At 34.7% G+C, this 19,261-nt stretch overlaps 1 protein-coding gene across 2 annotated transcripts; it reads left to right on the top strand.

Annotated features, from left to right (window-relative positions):
• Positions 1–77: 77 nt before the first annotated feature.
• On the top strand, positions 78–17,915 carry LOC138323456 (hepatocyte growth factor-regulated tyrosine kinase substrate-like). 2 transcript variants are annotated; one of them, XM_069268085.1, is made up of 16 exons: positions 78–200; positions 4,506–4,590; positions 4,862–4,937; positions 5,518–5,610; positions 5,875–5,995; positions 6,733–6,854; positions 7,084–7,208; positions 8,326–8,407; positions 11,534–11,632; positions 12,296–12,388; positions 12,648–12,824; positions 13,109–13,319; positions 13,635–13,807; positions 13,983–14,120; positions 14,730–15,333; positions 16,390–17,915. In XM_069268085.1, the coding sequence occupies exons 1-16, from the start codon at positions 164–166 to the stop codon at positions 16,605–16,607; spliced, it is 2,454 nt and encodes an 817-aa protein (XP_069124186.1). In that variant the 5' UTR covers positions 78–163; the 3' UTR covers positions 16,608–17,915. The 2 variants fall into 2 exon arrangements, with proteins under 2 accessions (XP_069124186.1, XP_069124185.1); XM_069268084.1 differs by having other exon boundaries at positions 8,326–8,410.
• Positions 17,916–19,261: the final 1,346 nt, after the last annotated feature.

The following is a 19,261-nucleotide window of genomic DNA, read 5'->3' as shown; positions in this document are numbered from 1 at the left end:
TTTTTGATTCAAATAAACGGTGTGATTGAAACTATTTTGCTATTTAATCTTCCCGGAAGTAGATTTTTCTATGATATAAGCGATTCATTCTCACGAGACTGTGAACTTGAGTCATTGGCATAATTTTGGTCTGTTTATCGAGAAGAAAGACGTCATTTGAAAGATGTTCTCAAGAAGTTCACAGTTTGACAAGTATTTAGGTAATTCATAACATTTATTTAGCTAAATATGTTCTTTGAAATGTGTAATTGATCGAAAATTTACAACAGCTTTTCCAAGCAGAAAATCGATAATTTCTGGATTTTTTTTAAGTCTACCAGTTTCTGTACCCATTATCATGATCAGCTGATTTTTACAGTACATTGTGTATTACTATTGTTGAAATTTGACATTGTTGGTGATCACTTTATACTTTTAGTTTGTTTCTTAATCAATTCTTATGCTGTATCAGTGGCGTAGGAAGATGAAACGTCATGGGGGGGGCAAAGGTCCTCAATATTTTGTAACCCCCCCCGCCACACCTACAGGAGGAGATTAATTCAACTCCCAACCATATAATATATGCTTTATGTTCATTTTTCATATATCACTAAATTTAATCCTAGTACACATTTATAGACAGTGGGGTCGCTAAAAGGAAATTAACGAATACGCAAATTGGCCGAATTAGCGTGTGAGCGTCGAAGGCGCGAGATTTTGGTGTTTTATTAGGGTCTGACGGTGACCCCCGGGATTAGTTTTATGTATTTGATGATTTTGCGATCGCCCGACAGCGCGAGATTTTGGTGTTTTGGGGGTCCGTGGGTCTCCCCCGGGAAAAAATTACGATTTAGAATGGCTTAGATGATTTTTACGATGCATTTTGATGAATTTGCGAGCGCCCAAAGGCGTGAGAATTTGGTGTTAGAGGGGTCCGGGGGTCTCCCCCGGGAAAAAATTAGGATTAAGAATGGCTGAGATGAGTTTTACGATGCATTTCGATGAATTTGCGAGCGCCCAAAGGCGTGAGAATTTGGTGTTAAGGGGGTCCGGGGGTCTCACCCGGGAAAAAAAATTACGATTTAGAATGGCTTAGATGATTTTTACGATGCATTTTGATGAATTTGCGAGCGCCCAAAGGCGCGAGAATTTGGTGTTAGTGGGGTCCGAGGGTCTCCCCCGGGGAAAAAATTACGATTTAGAATGGCTGAGATGAGTTTTACGATAAAGTTTAATGATTATAAAGCGTTCTTAACATGGTATTTTTTCGATTTAAAACTACCTGCATTTAGAAATGATAATTGTGTCGTCATAACATTATGCAACCCTATTCGATCTGAATATACCGGCTTCACACCATCGGCATATTGTTGTGTAACATAAAAAATGAATTAATTGTCTCGCTAAGACATATAAACAAATTGATCTTTTAAAGGGACAATTCAGTGAGGCTAATACGTTACATAACCACGAAGCAAAATATGACATAAATGTATTGTTCCACATTCCTTATGAAACATAATACATGAAATAGTGACAAATTTCACTACATTATTAATTATTTTGATTAATACTATTGAAATTTTAAATCGTTGATCAATACGATTAAGCAGGTACAACATGTACGCAGTACCCTTACCCGAGTCAAACAAATAAACGTTAAACAAATGCAATACATAAACACTGAGGAGTTGATGAAAATATTTTTAGACAAGAACATGCATTTAATAATGTTAACAAAACTGTAACAGCGTTTTGAGTAGTTCTAGACAAAAAAAATCTTTACTACACAGGCAAGGGTAAGGGTTCGGCATACAAGGCTATGTGTAATGGAGATTGAATATTTCACATACATTTGACTACAATGGGCTTTTCTGACATATCACAGTTAAATCAACTAATCTAATTTCCATTAGAACTTGTTTGTTTCCGAAATATGTGCAAGTTTTAATGTGTTCTTAGACCGAATTGTCCCTTTAAGAGACATTTTTTTAAATAGCACATAGAATCCCTTGACGGACATTTTTAGTCTAGTTTGTGTGTATTGAATTTTCACTATTTAAGGTTTGACATTATGTGCTTGAACGCTTTAGGAAATGCGCCGCGCAGCGTAAAATTTTCTAGAATGAAGTACGAAAAATGTGTAGGAGAACCCTTTTTTCTTTCAAATAAGCATTTTTAGAAAATTTCAGTCGGCGAAAATGGGGGGGCAAAAAGACATGTTTGCCCCCCCGTCCTGGGGAACGGGGGGGGGGGTTGCCCCCCCCTGCCCCCCCGCTTCCTACGCCCCTGTGTATTACGTTTCCTTGATGAAACAAGATGCAAGAAGTTTTATTTAGTGTCGTATACATACAATTAAATAACATTAGCTCTGTACTGTAGAGCTATTCTTACGACAAACAAAAGTATAAACATTTTATAACAACAAAGGAGATTGTATTTATGTAAAAGATAGGATAGTAATAATTATGTCAAGTTAGAAATAGTTTAAATTTATCACAGCATGCAGTTTAGTTTCAAAACAAAAAAAACAACACACAATATATAGTAGATACATTCTATGGGACATGTTAAAAAAGCAAAACTAAAAATGATACTGTATGAAAAGTTCCATACTACATACGGAAAACAAACAACACTAGACAAGGTTGGTATATATACATTATACAATACCAATATGGTATAGGTTAAAAATTGACAGAACACATGCTAATACAGAGGATTTCGCTTATTTGAATAAGTGACCTTAAAAAGTGACTTAGTCATTTTCCAGAAGAAAATATGCAAATAACCGGAGTATTCGAATTGGCGGAGATGGAATTTTGCACCTCCATTTGACCCCACACATATGTACATTACATTGTATATGTGAACAGGCAAATAGATATTGTTTCGTTTACTTGATAAATACGTAAATTATTTACACTTAAAACGAACAACAAGTAATTATTTTCGAAGTTGTAAATCGATTTTAATTGTTTGATAACAAAAAATATTCCAATATTAGATTCTTGTTTACGTTAGATCGACACGTGAATCTTTGAGAAACAGCTAAACGATCGATATCAAATGCAATAACTAAACAGGATTGAATTTGTGTCTACAATTCGAACTTAGATAATAAACAAATTTACGTACATTTGCCTGGCAAAATGAACTTACGATCGTGATTAAACTTCAAAGTGCCGATCAACTAGGCCTAGCAGTGTTGTTTTGACACATGTATATGAATTCGAAAAGGGCGGCAGGTGATGAAGCCATGCGTTCACTGGACCTAACTGTGTTTTGAGAATTCTTTCTTTATTTTTGATCGATACGGCGAATAAACATTTCAGAAATTGATTTATGTTCAAGTAGCAATGAAACAACGTAGCAAGTATCTTTTGTATCCTACGAAACTTGCGGTAGTCATTGCACGCTGACTTTGCATGCTTCTATGTCTCGCTCAACGAGATGCTTGACACGCACATGTCTGTCGTAGTCAACATGACTCTGGTTGAACGAGACTACTCATGAATGGCGATTGTTTTAAGGAAGTATGGTTTCTCCATCAGATCGCGAACTAAGGTACGTTACAGATTCATGCATAAATTAACAAGCCATACGATAATGTGAATCTGTCACCATGATGATTTCTAGTAAAATCGAAGTATTTTGAAACATATGTCGGCGAATTTCGCTAAAAACATATTGCAAAATTGAAAAATATTCGATTTTAATCTTTGAATTTCACAAATATTTTATTCAAATAACCGGAGGTCACGTAAAAGTCTATTCAAATACACAGAGTTGAAAAACAAAGATAAAAAAGGAAAAAATCGGGACCGCAGAATTTTATCAAATAACCGTTATTCGATTATGTGGAGTTCTCTGTATAGCATAACCTAAAACAAGTGGAGCTCGTTTATAATACATACAATTTGGATAGTAAGAAGAAAACATAAAAAGAAGAATATAAAATAAGACAAACAAGCAGAGACAGGACAATAAATAAATAAAATTCATTGATGATTTAATATGTTGTAGTTGTGAGGTTTAGATTATCTTTGGGTTTTTTTTTTTTTGGTTTTTTTTTGAGGGGAGGGGGGGGGCATGTTATCAAAAAGAAGAAGCATGTGGGTAGCCTAGAGGTTAAATGTAATAATGTCTTTAATGTGACCTCATAGAGATTTATGGATGCTTTAATCATGTTGATATAGCTAGGGTGAAGTTTCCTTATTTAAAGCTCAGTTGGTAAAGCTCCGGACCAATAAGTCAGGAGCTCAACTTTGTTTGCGCTCTATTAAGAAGAGAAGTCTTGATTTCTCTCTGTACAATCAACTGTTAATTCATTTTTATTAAAATAAATTATTCAGGAAGCGATAATAAGCGAAGTATTAACAGGCGCAATATATTGTATAGTAAATTAGAAATATAGTGACTCGACAAAATTATAGAGTCACAAAAAACTTTCATTTTGGTTTAGGTATATGATTTTAAATCTAAGAAATTTTAGTATTAAGTGCATCAACTATGTTCTGTTTTAGAAAAAGCGACCAGCCAGCTGTTACTAGAACCAGACTGGGATTCAGTGTTACAAATATGTGATTCCATAAGACAGGGGGATGTGACGTAAGTACTGCCATCACTAGAGCTTGAATGAGATTCAAGTAACATAATTTTATGAAATTTTTCCACAAAACAGGATAACTTTTTGTCTTAAGTTTATTTTTTGACAGGACCCAAGCATTAAGGGTTGTATATTTATGTTGTAGTTTAATAATTATCATAAAGGGGAGTGTCTTTGATAAAAGGGATTGTTTCCTGCAAAAAGTATAAAAAAAGCTAAGTCATTTCACATCAACCATAATCGTTTTTTCTTGAGTTTGTGATTCTTTTTCAGACCAAAGAATGCAGTTAGTGGTATAAAGCGGAAAATCACAGCAGACAATCCACATGTAGCGCTTTTTGCTTTACAGGTAATGATATTAATTGTTTAATCATATAATGAATGTATAATCCATAGCCTAATTAAGATTTATGTTTGTGTAGAATACAAAAACATTGCCAAACTACCACATCTATAAATGACTTGTAATTATATATTATAAGTGCAGTGGAAGGATGAGCAGCCTTTTATCTTTATTCTCTATTTCTGATTAATGTACTTACAGTCACTTATTCTGTTTATGGTAAAATGTTTTGATCACATGTACATTGTATAGCTTTATAGGCTTTCATCAGAAAGCATTTGAGTGATCCACTAAATCTTAATAATTAAAACATATTTAAATAACAAACCTCAGGGGATGTACATACACAGAATCACTTTACTGACATCTGACTGGAACGTTGGTGGGAATAAAATGACTATGTTAACTTATAATCATGAATCTGCTGTAAGCATGTTCACTATAAACACATTTTACTGTACTTGTAAATTTTAACTAATATATCATGTTTGGCAAATCTGAATATTCTGTAGAAAAAATAGTATCCCGGCCTAAAATATTAGAACGTTTTATATTATAAGGAGGACTTTTTTTTTGTGATATGTAGGTTTTAGAGTCATGTGTGAAGAACTGTGGAGGTGTCATCCACCAGGAGATAGCCACAAAAGAGATGATGGAATTCTTAAAGGATCAAGTGAAGGTAAGGGGAGATAACTACCTTGATGGTTCTAGGGATAACAAAATTATGTTGTTTCACGTTGACTTGAATGCTGCATATTAAGTTGTTAACTCGGATGCTTCACATTACATATATACTACATGTTTGTTTACCAATTTAGATAACAGTTGATTTCCATTTGTCCTAGTAGGTAACATCTATCTTTTAGCTATAGTCGAGCCAAGGCAGTCTAAAAGTTCTTTGTGTTTGTAACAGTACTGATGTTTTATATTGCTTCAATTACAGGCAAGACAAGACCCTGTGAAAGCTAAAATTCTAGAACTGATACAGGTCTGGTCACATGCATTTCGCAATGAACCCGTGTACAAGGTTGTCCAGGATACGTTCCACCTCATGAAGATGGAAGGTAATATAATACTGTACATAAATAATTTGCTTTATCTATGTTTTAATATATCAGTGTAGACCGAAATCAAAGTGCACAGTGCAATGCAGTTTATAAGAATGGCTATGAAGGAGCTGCATGAATACATGGCACCATTTTCCATAACCTCCATTGCCAGGGTCATGACTCACAAGTTTGAAGTAAATATTTTGGGCCAGCTTACCATGGTTACTGCTGCTAAGGGTTATAATTAACTTAACTGAGGATTGGGCCATTTCTGACAGATGCCAGTTTTCCAGTTAATATTTGTTTTGATTTAAAATTGAGAAATTTAATTTGATATGAGCACAACTTCAAAGGTTTTGAAATTTAAGCTCAATGCTTAGTATTGCTCATTTATTAATAATAATAATAAGAAAGAAAACATTGACTCATTTATAACAGTAACAATTTATAAAAATTGATGTCATTTACTCTTGTTTGCTCTCAAATTGAGGAGGGTCTTGATGTGAGAAGAAATTGGATAAAATCCTTATTTTGAGAAGATGGCTCTGTACTATACATATTTTATTTGAAATTGAACTCTGACCTGTGTTTTGAAGTGGTAGCCCATCATAATTTGAATGCTGTCTAATAGAAGATTAGTGTTTATGATAGTTGTTTTCTAATACCATTTGCATTTCTGAAAAAATGGTACTGCAATGCCGAGTAAATAGCAGAAATACAACACTTGGAAACAAATCTGCTTTTGTTTATAGGGTACACCTTTCCAGCCCTGAAGGAGGCAGACGCTATGTTTACTGCAGAAAAAGCCCCAGAATGGAAGGAAGGGGATGTGTGTAACCGTTGTAGGACAAAATTTGGCACATTTAACAGACAGGTAATACATTTTATATTGTTAGAAATCACTTTTATATTAAAAGTCTTGTTTGAGTACTTGCTGCTTTATATAATCCATATTCTGTTGCCTACTATACAAATCATAAATCTAAATTAACCCAGTTAAAAAAATAATTTTTAAACTCTTTTTACAATTGACTTTTACAATTTTTGAATGTTGTTGTTGTTTTAGAGAGAATTTTAAACGAATGTTGACATTTGTCTTTCAGCACCACTGCAGGAACTGTGGTGAGGTATTTTGTTCCAAGTGTTCATCTAAGAATTCCATCATACCTAAATTTGGTATTGAACGAGAGGTTCGTGTCTGTGATTCATGTTATGACAGCATCAACAAGTAAGTTGAAAAATTGACAGTATCAAAAGACATATATCCTCATTTGTTATTTGGTATGATGTGCTGTGGTTTATGCAATAATGGTTTTGATATGCGTGTATCCATACAGTAAAACTAAAATACAATGATCTCAGTATTAAAGACAAATTTTGGCATCAGGAAATTCAAAATTAATCCCCGATTCAAGCAATATTAAACATTAGGAATGCAACCACTTATACTATGAATTAACTGTTAATTAAGAACTCATTTTCTTTCCTTTCATAAATTAAATTGAAAATCAATTGTCAACTTATTGTTCTACATTTCTTATGAAACATATAACATAAAATATTGACAAATTCCACGTCATTGTTTAGTATTTTTATCTATACCGTTGTAATTATAAATCATTGATCATTACGATTCAGCAGGTAAAATATGTTCGCTGTATCTATACCCGAGCCAATGTCACGCACGTTTAACAAATGAACTACATAACCACTGAGGAGGTGATAAACTGATTTTTTTAGACGAGCCAATTCACCTAATAAGGTAAACACACTATTGTCAGAGCGATTTGAGCAGTTCTAGACAAAAGTAGCATACTCTACGAGCAAGGGACAGGGGTCGACATACAAGAAGTTCGACCACAATGTGTAATGGCGGACAGCGAGCGAGTTTGAACACTCCACACACATTTCACCACCATGGGCTTTTCTGGCATATTACAGTAAAACCAACTGATCTAATTTCCATTAGAACTGGTTTTTTCAGATATATGTACAATTTTATTGTTCTTTTAGCCTGAATTGTCCCTTTAAACATTAGGAATGCAACCACTTATACTATGAATTAACTGTTAATTAAGAACTCATTTTCTTTCCTTTCATAAATTAAATTGAAAATCAATTGTCAACTTACCTTGACAAAGTATGCATGTGATACTTCTATACAGTACTGTTATTGTTGCCAGAATCCTCATTTGAAAAAATTATACATGACTACAACAAATTTCAATCATCCCTGATCATCACTTGTTTCTACAAAAAACTTTTTGTATAGCTAATCAAGTTTAATGTTAGAATTAGGAACATAACTTAATGAAATAACTATATCCATTGTCTATGTATTGCAGACCCAGTTCCAAGAAAAGTGAAGGAGGAGAAGATGACCTTCCGGCCGAGTATCTGGCCAGTCCCTTGTCTAAGCAGTCACAGGTAGTAAGTTCTAAATGTTGTACATCACTTATCATTTACAGGGATGTAAACAGCGCACACCCTTATTTTATGAGGTACATAAAATTAATGTTGCTCACCATGGTGACAGGAGATTTAAATTTATTTTAAATTTTTAACTAACAACCTAAAAAATGAATGACCAACCTGGGGTGAGTATATTAGTATCAGGATGAAGGAATATCCTTGTATCATAACATGAATTCTCTCAGATAGGCCTGTCTGTGGCAAAAAACATGTGCATGATTTAACAATTAAAGGATTGTTAGATTGCATTTATTGGAGATATGAATGCAATCTGGGTGGTATATTGAGTTATGAAGGTTAGAGATGCTCTATTCTTCCTTTACTCTGCGTACTCAACATGATCAATATGACTGAGTACCCTCAGTCAAGTTCTTGCATATTAATTTTTTCAGGTACATCATCAGCCAGATATCAATTGAAAATAAATTATCATCCATTACCTGGGTTGTAATGTTATCTTTTTGTGTCTCTCATCAAAGAACATCGTGCATGGAATACTTCAATTCATATTTTCACCTCGATTGTGATTCTTTATTTCCCACCAAGTATATACAATGTATGTACATAAAAAATTCTGGTTAGGGCTTTACAAGGTAAATCTACAGGTAGTCCTTTTAGAATTGACAAACAACATACCTCCGTTGCATTGTAATGTAAATTATGTAATACTGGAGGATAATGAAGTTTGATAAAAAAAAAATACATGTAGTTTCAGAGATATTGCACTTGACTAAGCAGCGAAACTGTACCGTGAAAGAATGTGTGGATGTGAATCCAACAAAAAAAATTTAAGGCCATATTTTTTTATTGTCTTCTAATTGTTATGTGAAGACTGATAATAGATCGTAATACCAGGTAGATTGTACAAAGATGAGGGAAAACTGCTGATAAAAATAAAAGGATAGTATGATTATTCTGTTGCCTTTTTTTATCTATATTCCTGAATGTCAAAGATATGATTAATTGTTTTCTATAAATCATTCTTTCTTAAACTGGAAATCATACAGCTTGTTTTGTATGCTGTCTATTGTCTATGACTTTCAGAGGAAAAATCTTTGAGTATGTTGGTCTGTACTCTAAAGTGCAATTGCTTTTTACTCAAAAAAAGCACTTGTGTGATTTTATATAATAATTAAAGTCAATATTAGGTATAATTCTAAAGAGTTAATCAAATTATATTGAGCAATGTTTCCCTGATGCAGAATTTCACTATATTTTACTCTTTTAATAAAATGATGTGAACCGAAGGAATTATCGTAATGTTAAATGTGAATAAAATAGACAATAATGTGAAAAGAACCAGAACAAACAAACTGCATTTCCATATGACAATGCACTATGAAATTATAAACACAACATTCAAAATTTACAGTTTCATTTTAAGCTCACCTGGCCCGAAGGTTTGCTACTTGTCCTAGAGTTCTGCATGGATTGTAACCAAATTTGGCCACAAACATCCTTGGGGGAAGGGGAACATAACTTGTATAAATTTTGGCTCTGACCCCCCCCCCCCCCCCCCCCCCCCCCCCCCCCCCCCCCCCCCCCCCCCCCCCAGGGGCAGGAGGGGCGGGGCTCATTAGGGGAAATAGAAGTAAATCCTATAAATCGCAACTTGTCCTAGAGTTCTGCATGGATTGTGACTAAATTTTACCACAAACATCCTTGGGAGAACGGAAATATAATGGGTATAAATTTTGGCTCCGACCCACTGGGGGCAGGAGGGGCGGGGCGCAATAGGGAAATTAGAGGTAAATTCTATAAATTGTTACTTGTCCTAGAGTTCTGCACCGATTGTAACCAAATTTGGCCACAAACATCCTTGGGGGAAGGGGAACAGAACTTGTATAAATTTTGGCTCTGACCCCCCGGGGGCAGGGGAGGCGGGGCCCAATAGGGGAATTAGAGGTAAAAATTCAAATTCCTTCAGAAAAGAAACAATGAACCTGTATTCAGAACATTACTTAGCATTACAAACCAGTTGAGTGATACAGGCCCTCTGGGTCTCCTGTATTAAAATTGTCTTTCTGATTTAAGTATAGGCCTCCCAAACCATTGAGTGTCAATTGAAATATACAATAATTATAAACTTTTAATTTCTATATTTTTTGCATAATTATTGCTACAATAGTTATATTATCATCATGATGTATTAAAATTGTAAACTTTTACATAATCACAAAATAAATTTAGTGTCCCATGCAATATAAAATATTAAAAAATAAAAATAATTGTAAAAATTAGAAATTGAAAAAAATATTAAAGAGAAATAGTATGATATAAAGATTTTAAGTCACAGGCCAAGTTAGAAAAATAAATTGACAAAAAATTAAACTATGGAATCAAGATTTTATCAAATCACACATTTGAAAAATTGAAGGAAAAAAATGGACAGTCAGAATCATCTTTTAGTGACTAATAACCTTTGAGACTTTCCCCAAATCTGAGTCCTATACACGCTTGTAAGGTATAGGATTGTACGTGTGTGTAACACGTTGCAAAGATCATGACTAAATTCCCAAGATGTACAGGGTAAATAAAATTGAATGTTAGCTCAGGATTAGAAGTTGATCTACTCTTGTTGGTAACGTATTTAAACAAATTTAATACTGCATTTACTTTATATACACTTTATGCAATATAGAAAGATGTTTAATCGGACTTAAAGTATCTGAAGTATTCGCTTCCTCAACGTCGATATTGACAGGTGTCCTCGGGGGTACAAAAATTTGAGCAGCACTGCCAAGTAAACAATGTCATAGTCAGCGTATATAATGTAAAATAGAATAAAATGGTTAAACTGAATCATTCAGCCATTAATTAGAATTGGTTAAATAACTACATTTATATCAGAATACTAGATCGAATCGATTTTAGGTCAATTAGACAAAGACTAGGTCAATGTGATACTGTGAAGCTGTTTCTTTGTTTTTAATTTACAGGCAGTCGGGTAGATGGTATCAATATAGTGCAACTGAATTGAATGAGAAACTAATTGTATTTGGGGTAAAATGAAATTATGAAACATAATCAAGTAGTAATTTTTATGTTGCGTGTTAAATCAATATATGGTAAATATTAAAGGTTCCCCAACAAAAATCTGAACAAGAAATACAAGAAGAGGAAGAATTACAACTGGCCATTGCTCTGTCTCAGAGTGAACATGAAAATAAGGAAAAGGAGGTATGTACATTTATCGGGTCACACAGTCTGCGACTTAAAGCTCTAGTCCGACGCCCATGACTAGTCGGACTAGTGCCAATTGTAATGGACTAGTGGCTCCCCACCCGCTTAAAATGGGTAAATACTATACTGAAAAGAGCGGTGGTCAATTGCATTTTTCAACACATTTTGAGTGCATTCTGAATGCAATTATTTCTGTCCAGATGCATTATTTGTGAAAATTTACATTCACATATGCATCTAAACTAATTTTGTGTATTTAATTTGGCTAGTGTTTAAATAGTCGGACTAGTGAAATCACAGGTTTTACTAGTACTAATGACTTTCAGAAAACAAATTTAATGTCACAGACTGGGTCAAATAGAAAAAAAAGTCTTTGAACGAAATGGGCTGCAGTAAAATTTTGTATTTTAAGGAAAATGAAATTGTAACTTCCTACTGACGTATTACGCTTGGGGCTCCTTATAAATTGACATGGCACATTATGTATGGGTGATGTATACTGTACACTGGAATTAAACAGTCAACTTACAAGTTTCACGAATAAACATCCTGCCATGTTGAGGATTCGACCAGGGCTTGAGTATTTACTTCCTGCTAAAAAAAAATATAACAAAGGTTTGTTTTTGTGGTTGTGTTTTAAACTTTATATATCTGTTACAGAGGTCACGCCTGAGAAAGAATTACGGTCTTTACAGTGGTAGTACTAATGAGAGACCAGTTTCTCCAGCCACTGAACCAAAGGCACCAACTGCGGTTAGCATCATTTAGCTAATAACACATGATTTCAATGTAAATTACAGATAAATGATATTTAGTCATTTTTTCCCCCATTATTACTGTAAAATCCTGGTTTTTTTCATGAAATCTGTTATTCTGTCCTTACTTAAACTTAAAATGAATACAATAAACATACCCAGATAAAAATTATACTCATGCTACTTGAATTAGTAAAAATATTCAAAAATGTAATTTTATATTAAACTAAAGTTTGACTCCATCATGACTCTTTCAGACTGTGTCAGCTCCTATGATAGACACAGCAGATATGGATCCTGAACTTGCTCGTTATTTGAATCGTAATTATTGGCAACAACGATCAGAGGAGAACAAAAACCAAGCTCCTACTACTCAGCCATCAGCTCCAGTGGTAGCAGCAGAACCTAAAATATCTGGAGGAAAAGTTCTTGAGGTATTTTCAGAAACATTGACCTTTATATATGTAGAACAGTTAGAGATATGAATTGAGGTTCAGCTTGTTGCAATTCCTCTAAAACTGTTTATTGATAATTGATGAAATGAGAAATCTGCAGAGCTTGGTTTTCTTTAATTTTATTTCAAAATTTGTCAGACTAAATGTATAGTGTATTATTGCTTTATATTCGTATGTCAGACAAGTCGCTGACTCAATATCAAGCCAAGCCTATTAAAATAAAAAATAAAGGCCATTATTAATATCAATTATTACTTGTTCAGTCGTACCAGAATGGAGAATCTGAGGATGACCAGGAACAGTTCCTTCGAGCTCTCCAAAGTAGTTTGGAGATTTTTGTTAATCGTATGCGTAGTAATTCCCAGCGTGGCCGCAGCATTGCCAATGATTCGTCGGTACAGTCGCTGTTCAGTGTCATCAGTAACATGCATCCTCAGTTGATGAAGTACACACAGGAACAGGAGGATCTCAGAGGTAAGCTAGCCAAATGTGTAGGCTGTAGCACAAGCTTCAGGGTTTTTGAAATGCAGTAAGTTTGTATGTTAAAACATGGTATAGTTTGAAAACCATAAACTAAGTTTGGAAATTGAAGATAGTCTTTGATCTCAAATTATAGAAATACTGTCTATGCTTTGATTTTATTCAATTTCTAAAGGAAAACGTAAGTGGGAAGTGTATGCATGAATATATATGAGCCTAAGCCTGGTAAGCCATGCAGTTTAAAACGTAGGTATTCTTTCAAAGTAATATAAGGCTCTGTATATCCTTTGTTTTTTATGTTGTTTCCAGCCCATTATGAATCTCTACAAGACAAGTTAGCTCAGTTGCGTGATGCACGGGAAGCTTTGAACGCACTCAGGGATGAGCATCGGGAGAAGAAACGACGGGAGATGGAGGAATTAGAACGACAGAGACAGATTCAAATGGCTCAAAAACTGGAAATCATGCGACAGAAGAAACATGTATGTATTGTTTTAAATTAGATTTTATTCTAGTTTTCAGTATTTTAGTCCTAATATTTAGTCCTGATTTTAAGTAGTGGTTTTAAGATTATGAAAGATCAAATATTCAAAAAATGTTTGCTTCGCTTTTTATCTTTATACTGGCTCAGACAATCCTTTAAAATGTGTTTGTTAGGAGTACCTTGAGATGCAGCGACAGCTGGCCCTACAGCGACTTCAGGAACAGGAGAGGGAGATGCAGATGAGATTTGAGCAGCAGAAACATCTCACCCAGATGAGACAGTACCAGAATTATGGCTACCCTCAGGTTCCAGTATGTTATCTTTTGCATTAGTTATGACTACTGTACACAAACTTATTTTGGCACAATAAGATTTTAGCGCAAAAGCAATCTTGAACAGCTTAGTGCAATGATGAATTCTAGCAGTTGTCATTATGGCTGCCTAGGTAAATATATTATAAACAGGAAAGGAAAATAGTGCAATCATATTTAATGTATCACGTGAAAATTGCTAAAATAAGATTTTAATACCGCTCAAATATATATGTTTACAGTATTATGATCTTTGAACATATAAAGTATACAACATCGTTTGAATAAATTAACTACAATATCTGTATGTGACTTCCTGTACTAAAATTTTTAAAAGACATGCATCAGCAGATACAAAAAATAAAAATATCAGTTTTGCATTCTTTTTTGCTAACTTTTCCAGGCCTTTAAGGCCATCTTCAGGTGATTGTTCCTGTATATTCACACTTCGACTTGGCATGAATAAAGTATTCTTACCTTAATATTAGAAGAATTCCAATGTCCAACCAGATAGTTAAATTGAAAATTTCTTTTCAAAACTACATTTATAATTCTTTATAACAATGATTCTTGACAGATGGCTGTAATAAATGTAATTTTGCTTTGTAGCAACAATATGGGCATGTGCCACAAGTAGGAGGAATGATGCCACCAGGACCTGGCATGATGCAGCAAGGTATGCCACCACTACAGCAAGGTATGCCACCAGTTCAGTTGCAGGCAGGAATACCTCCAGGAGCCAGTCAGGCATTCAGTCCTGGAGGGTCTCTGGATGGCTCCCCAGTACACCAACTACACCAACAGCCACAAAACTATGCCCATCAGGGTGGCATGGTACCCGCTGGTGCTTCAAACATGGGTGTGGCCCCAGGGAGTATGGCACAAGGACCGATGAGTCAGGGCAGTATGGGTGGAGCACCAACTCAGCAAGTGTCTAGTCAGCAGATGTACTCTCAACCTGGTTCACAGCCAGGCTACAGCCAGGCAGGTGCCCCTTACCAGGCCATGGCTTCAACACTGCCTACAGCCAGTATGTCGGGAACCTACCAGGATCCAAACATGACTGGACAGAACTATCAACAACAACCATTACAGTATAACCCCACCACCTCCCCTCCTAATAGTCTACCTTCACAGGGAGGCATGGTAGTGAATCCAGGATATACTGCACCACCCACCCAAAATATGGATTACCAGGCCTTCAACATGCAAGGTAAGTCTGATTTATCTCAAAATGTCTTAATGAATCATTGATTTAGTCACTTTTATCAGCAATTTTCCCCCAATATTATTAGCTGTATATAAAATTGACATAATTTTATTGGGTAATTACATTATAAACAAAGCATGCATCATTTCGAACTCAAGATATATACACTTGTATTAGATATGTCATGTTTCTCCTTGACTTCTGATAATTAAATTACAGTGGAACTTCCCTAAACCGATCATGGTCGTTGCATATAATTTTGGTCGGTTTAGAGAGGGTTCGGTTTGGAGAAGTGAACCGAATATTGATCATTACGATCCGGATTTAATATGCCGGATGTTCTCGTCTGCACTAACCTACATACGACCGATCGCTTCAGGTTACGTCAAGAATCAATTACACGATGATCAGTCAATGCCGGTCATTATATGACATAGTCATTTTCCAAAACAATACATGGCTTCGGCTTCTTCACACAGATAGTTTATGTTACCCGACAACTACATTGTAAATAAATAACCCGTGTGAGACTCAAAATTGAATACAAAACTTTCTCTTTATTACTAGCTCTGCTTGTTTTCCTACAAATATCTAAACAATAGACATGATTAAATAATTACACCACCATCTCTGGTATAATTACCGTGTACATATACCTATAGCTTTTACACCTGTATACATGCCCCAGGACATGGCATGCGAAAACTATGGATACAGGTACGTGTGTATTTCATGGTCGGTTGATCAGACCTCAATGCAAGCTATCGGTGTCGCTCAGGTAAGGCCGGTTTTCAGAAGTGTATTTTAGTTACATTTGACTATTCCGATCTCGAAATTGGGAGGGATCGGTTTAGGGAAGTTTTATTTACTATTAAAAAAGAGGAATTCATTCCGTACATGACATCCATGTTCGGTTTCTAGAGGAGATCGGTTTTGAGAAGGTTCGGTTTCGAGAAGTTACACTGTATTTAGAGCCAGGTAAATGTACAAGACAATGTATATTTTCACATAGAATAAACATTTTGCAGATTTTTACTGTAGTTTGTTATCTAATTGTAGGTATGGCTAGTGCATTACCTACCCAGACCCAACAACAGATGTACAACGCTCCCCAGCAGCCGCAGTATGTAGGAGGGGCACCTGCTCATCACCCCCAGGGTCACTACCAACAGCCGGGGGTACCCCCTCCACAGATGGCCCAGGGAGGCCAGGCTGCCCCATCGCAAGGTCCTCCACCTGTACAGCAGGCTGAGGGAGAGCTGATTTCATTTGATTGAAAAAAAATGACTTTAAGAATGAATGACTCATAATTTCTGCTTGTTTTCTTTTTGTCAAACTTTTCAATGGAGCCTACATCATATTAAACAAACAGCAGCTGGTGTTCTCCTTTCTATTTATGCTGCAAAGACAGTAGCAGAGTGTCATTGTTTTTCTGTAAAGGTTTCAATAATTTGAATCAATTTGCAATTGTTAACGATCAAACTAACTTATTGCTTTAATCAAAGTTGACATTGGAAAATAACTGTGATATGTAAAAAAAATTCTGCAACGGAAGTTTTGAAATGTTGATATATGATAATCATGATATCTCCACAAATTGTGCAAGTAGTTTTGTCTTGATGATATTATAATAATATTTGATAACTGTTACTAAGGTATTTATAACTACACAATGATATATCAGATGGTATACCGGTAAAAGTAAATATTATTCCAGAGCTTCAGTGTAAAATGTTTTGTATATATAATATGTGCAAGATAAAATCACATTTCATGTCAATGTGAAATATACATGTGTGAATGTCTGAGACTGCAATGTTACTCTTCAATATTAAAAGTTTTGTCTGGCATAATTAAGATTTGTCTGCTATGAATGGTTTAAAGGAAGCTCCGATATGATTATACCATTGAATTTGAACAGGTCACTGTATATCATGCTATGATATTGTGAAACTTCAAGTGCTGCTCCAAAGTAAAAAAAAACTTGGATACATTTAGAGCAGCCATAACGTTTTACCAGCAAGTGAATTAATTTGAAGATTCAAGATGAGCTGTGTTCAAAATAAGATGCACTTCTTCATACTATACATCATGTTACATTTGCAATTTACCCATAAATAAAAATAACATACTATAAATCCATTATTTATAAGCTGCAATACTTTTGATCTTGAAAGCAAAATTTTTTACTTTGTTATGACTTTTAACAGATAATTTTTCATCCTTAGAGGTGGTTATACAAAGTACAGGAATGGTTGATTTTCTCCTTTTTCGCAATTAGAAAAATACGTAATGGTATGTTTAAACCAGTGCGATTTATGAAGACAGAAGTCCTTCTGGACTAGACAAGATATTAACATAGGGAAGTGTTGCATGTTCAAATAGGAATGAGACTTGGCACATTGTTTTCTCTGAAGCTCGTGTAAATTGCCAGTTTCTGTTAACTGAATGTTTTGTTATGTACATGTATTCTCCTTTTAATATTTAAAGCTAAAAGTAATATGATGGATATGTTTTGTGAATCACATTATTGTATTAATATCACATGTTATATAATTCATAATAAATATAAAAAGTAAAACTACTGTTTTGTTCAATTGTTTTGTCCTGATCCATTAGCATTTATTAGGTTAAGCAATATTGAATTTAATTCACATGTCTGTGTATGAATTATGGTAAATTTAAGATTATAGATGAATGTTTATATAATTTGAAAGCTAATCCCACACATTTGATGAATAGAATAATGGTTAATTTATAGTTATTTTACATCGATTGTGAAACAAGTTGTATAACCGTAAACATGGAAGGAGTCTATGAGTAGGAGGAAACTGGAGTGCCAGATAAACACCACATAATCAGGCAGGTCACCCATAACCTCACGTCCATGCCAGGAATATTGAATTCCAGCCAGTTAGGTAGAAGAGAAATGGTTTTAACCACAAAGCCACAGTACCACCAAAATATCCAGAGGTTTGTGTGTCGAAGTACATACCCACCTTCATCATCTCAAAACCATGGGAATATGCCATAATTCAATATTAACAACTTGCATGTCAACATTTTGGTTGTTTAGGCCACAATTCATCATGGAGGTGGTTGACACAAGACAAGGATACAAACTATTAAAAGTAATATTTTGATTTTCTTGGAAAATAAAATAAAACCAGGCGCGTTTTACGCTAAATCGACTAATGAATCAAGGTCGAATCAAAATTTTGATTAGAATAGGATATTTACAGTTATTAAGATGTTGCGAGGTTAAGAGATTATAAACGCCGAAGTGAAGTTTAGACACTGGGTTTTCGAGGATATGATTGAATGAACCAATAATATGAACCAATCAAATATCTTAATTCATTCATTACATACAATGTACTGAAGTGGTATTAACAGAGCGAAAACAACGGAACCTGTAACAGATGTCCGGTATTACATTTGTACAGACAATTTCCCCTATTCAGAAAACCGTGTCGATTACAACAAATCCCGGTATATACAGATTATCTGGAGCAGGATGAACAGCTGGTGTAAGTTGGTGATTCAAAGAAAGACAGGTATGAATACATAATGAATATCAGTATAACATATCGTCATTATATATATTTTTTACTTCATTATAATCTGACTTGTTATATTCTACCTGTGACGAAACTACAAAACGTAGGAACTGCAAATAAGAATTGAATTCTGTCAACCTGCGTTTTTTATCTCCAATATATTTATGATGAGCCAGTGGGTTGTTTTACAAAATGTTTGCAATGTCGCTCGCAGATGGAAGTCATCGGAAGTAGATTTAACAGAGAATGGTGATATAAAGAGGAGTGTAACGAGTTACATGAAAAGAGCATTATTAAACACTGATTACTGCTGCTAATAAGTCGAAATGTTTTGGGAATTTCTGAACGAACAATTTATTACAGGACTCGAG

Source organism: Argopecten irradians, chromosome 5 (assembly GCF_041381155.1).
Source record: "Argopecten irradians isolate NY chromosome 5, Ai_NY, whole genome shotgun sequence".
In the NCBI taxonomy this organism is placed as follows: Eukaryota; Metazoa; Mollusca; class Bivalvia; order Pectinida; family Pectinidae; genus Argopecten; species Argopecten irradians.
Note: the sequence above shows the minus strand (reverse complement) of the source record. Positions and strands in the feature narration are given on the sequence as shown.

Coding starts and splice junctions, on each gene's coding strand:
- LOC138323456 (XM_069268084.1), top strand. CDS start 164: ATGTTCTCAAGAAGTTCACAGTTTGACAAGTATTTAG. Junction 201..4,505: donor ACAGTTTGACAAGTATTTAG/GTAATTCATAAC, acceptor GTTCTGTTTTAG/AAAAAGCGACCAGCCAGCTG. Junction 14,121..14,729: donor ATGGCTACCCTCAGGTTCCA/GTATGTTATCTT, acceptor TTTGCTTTGTAG/CAACAATATGGGCATGTGCC.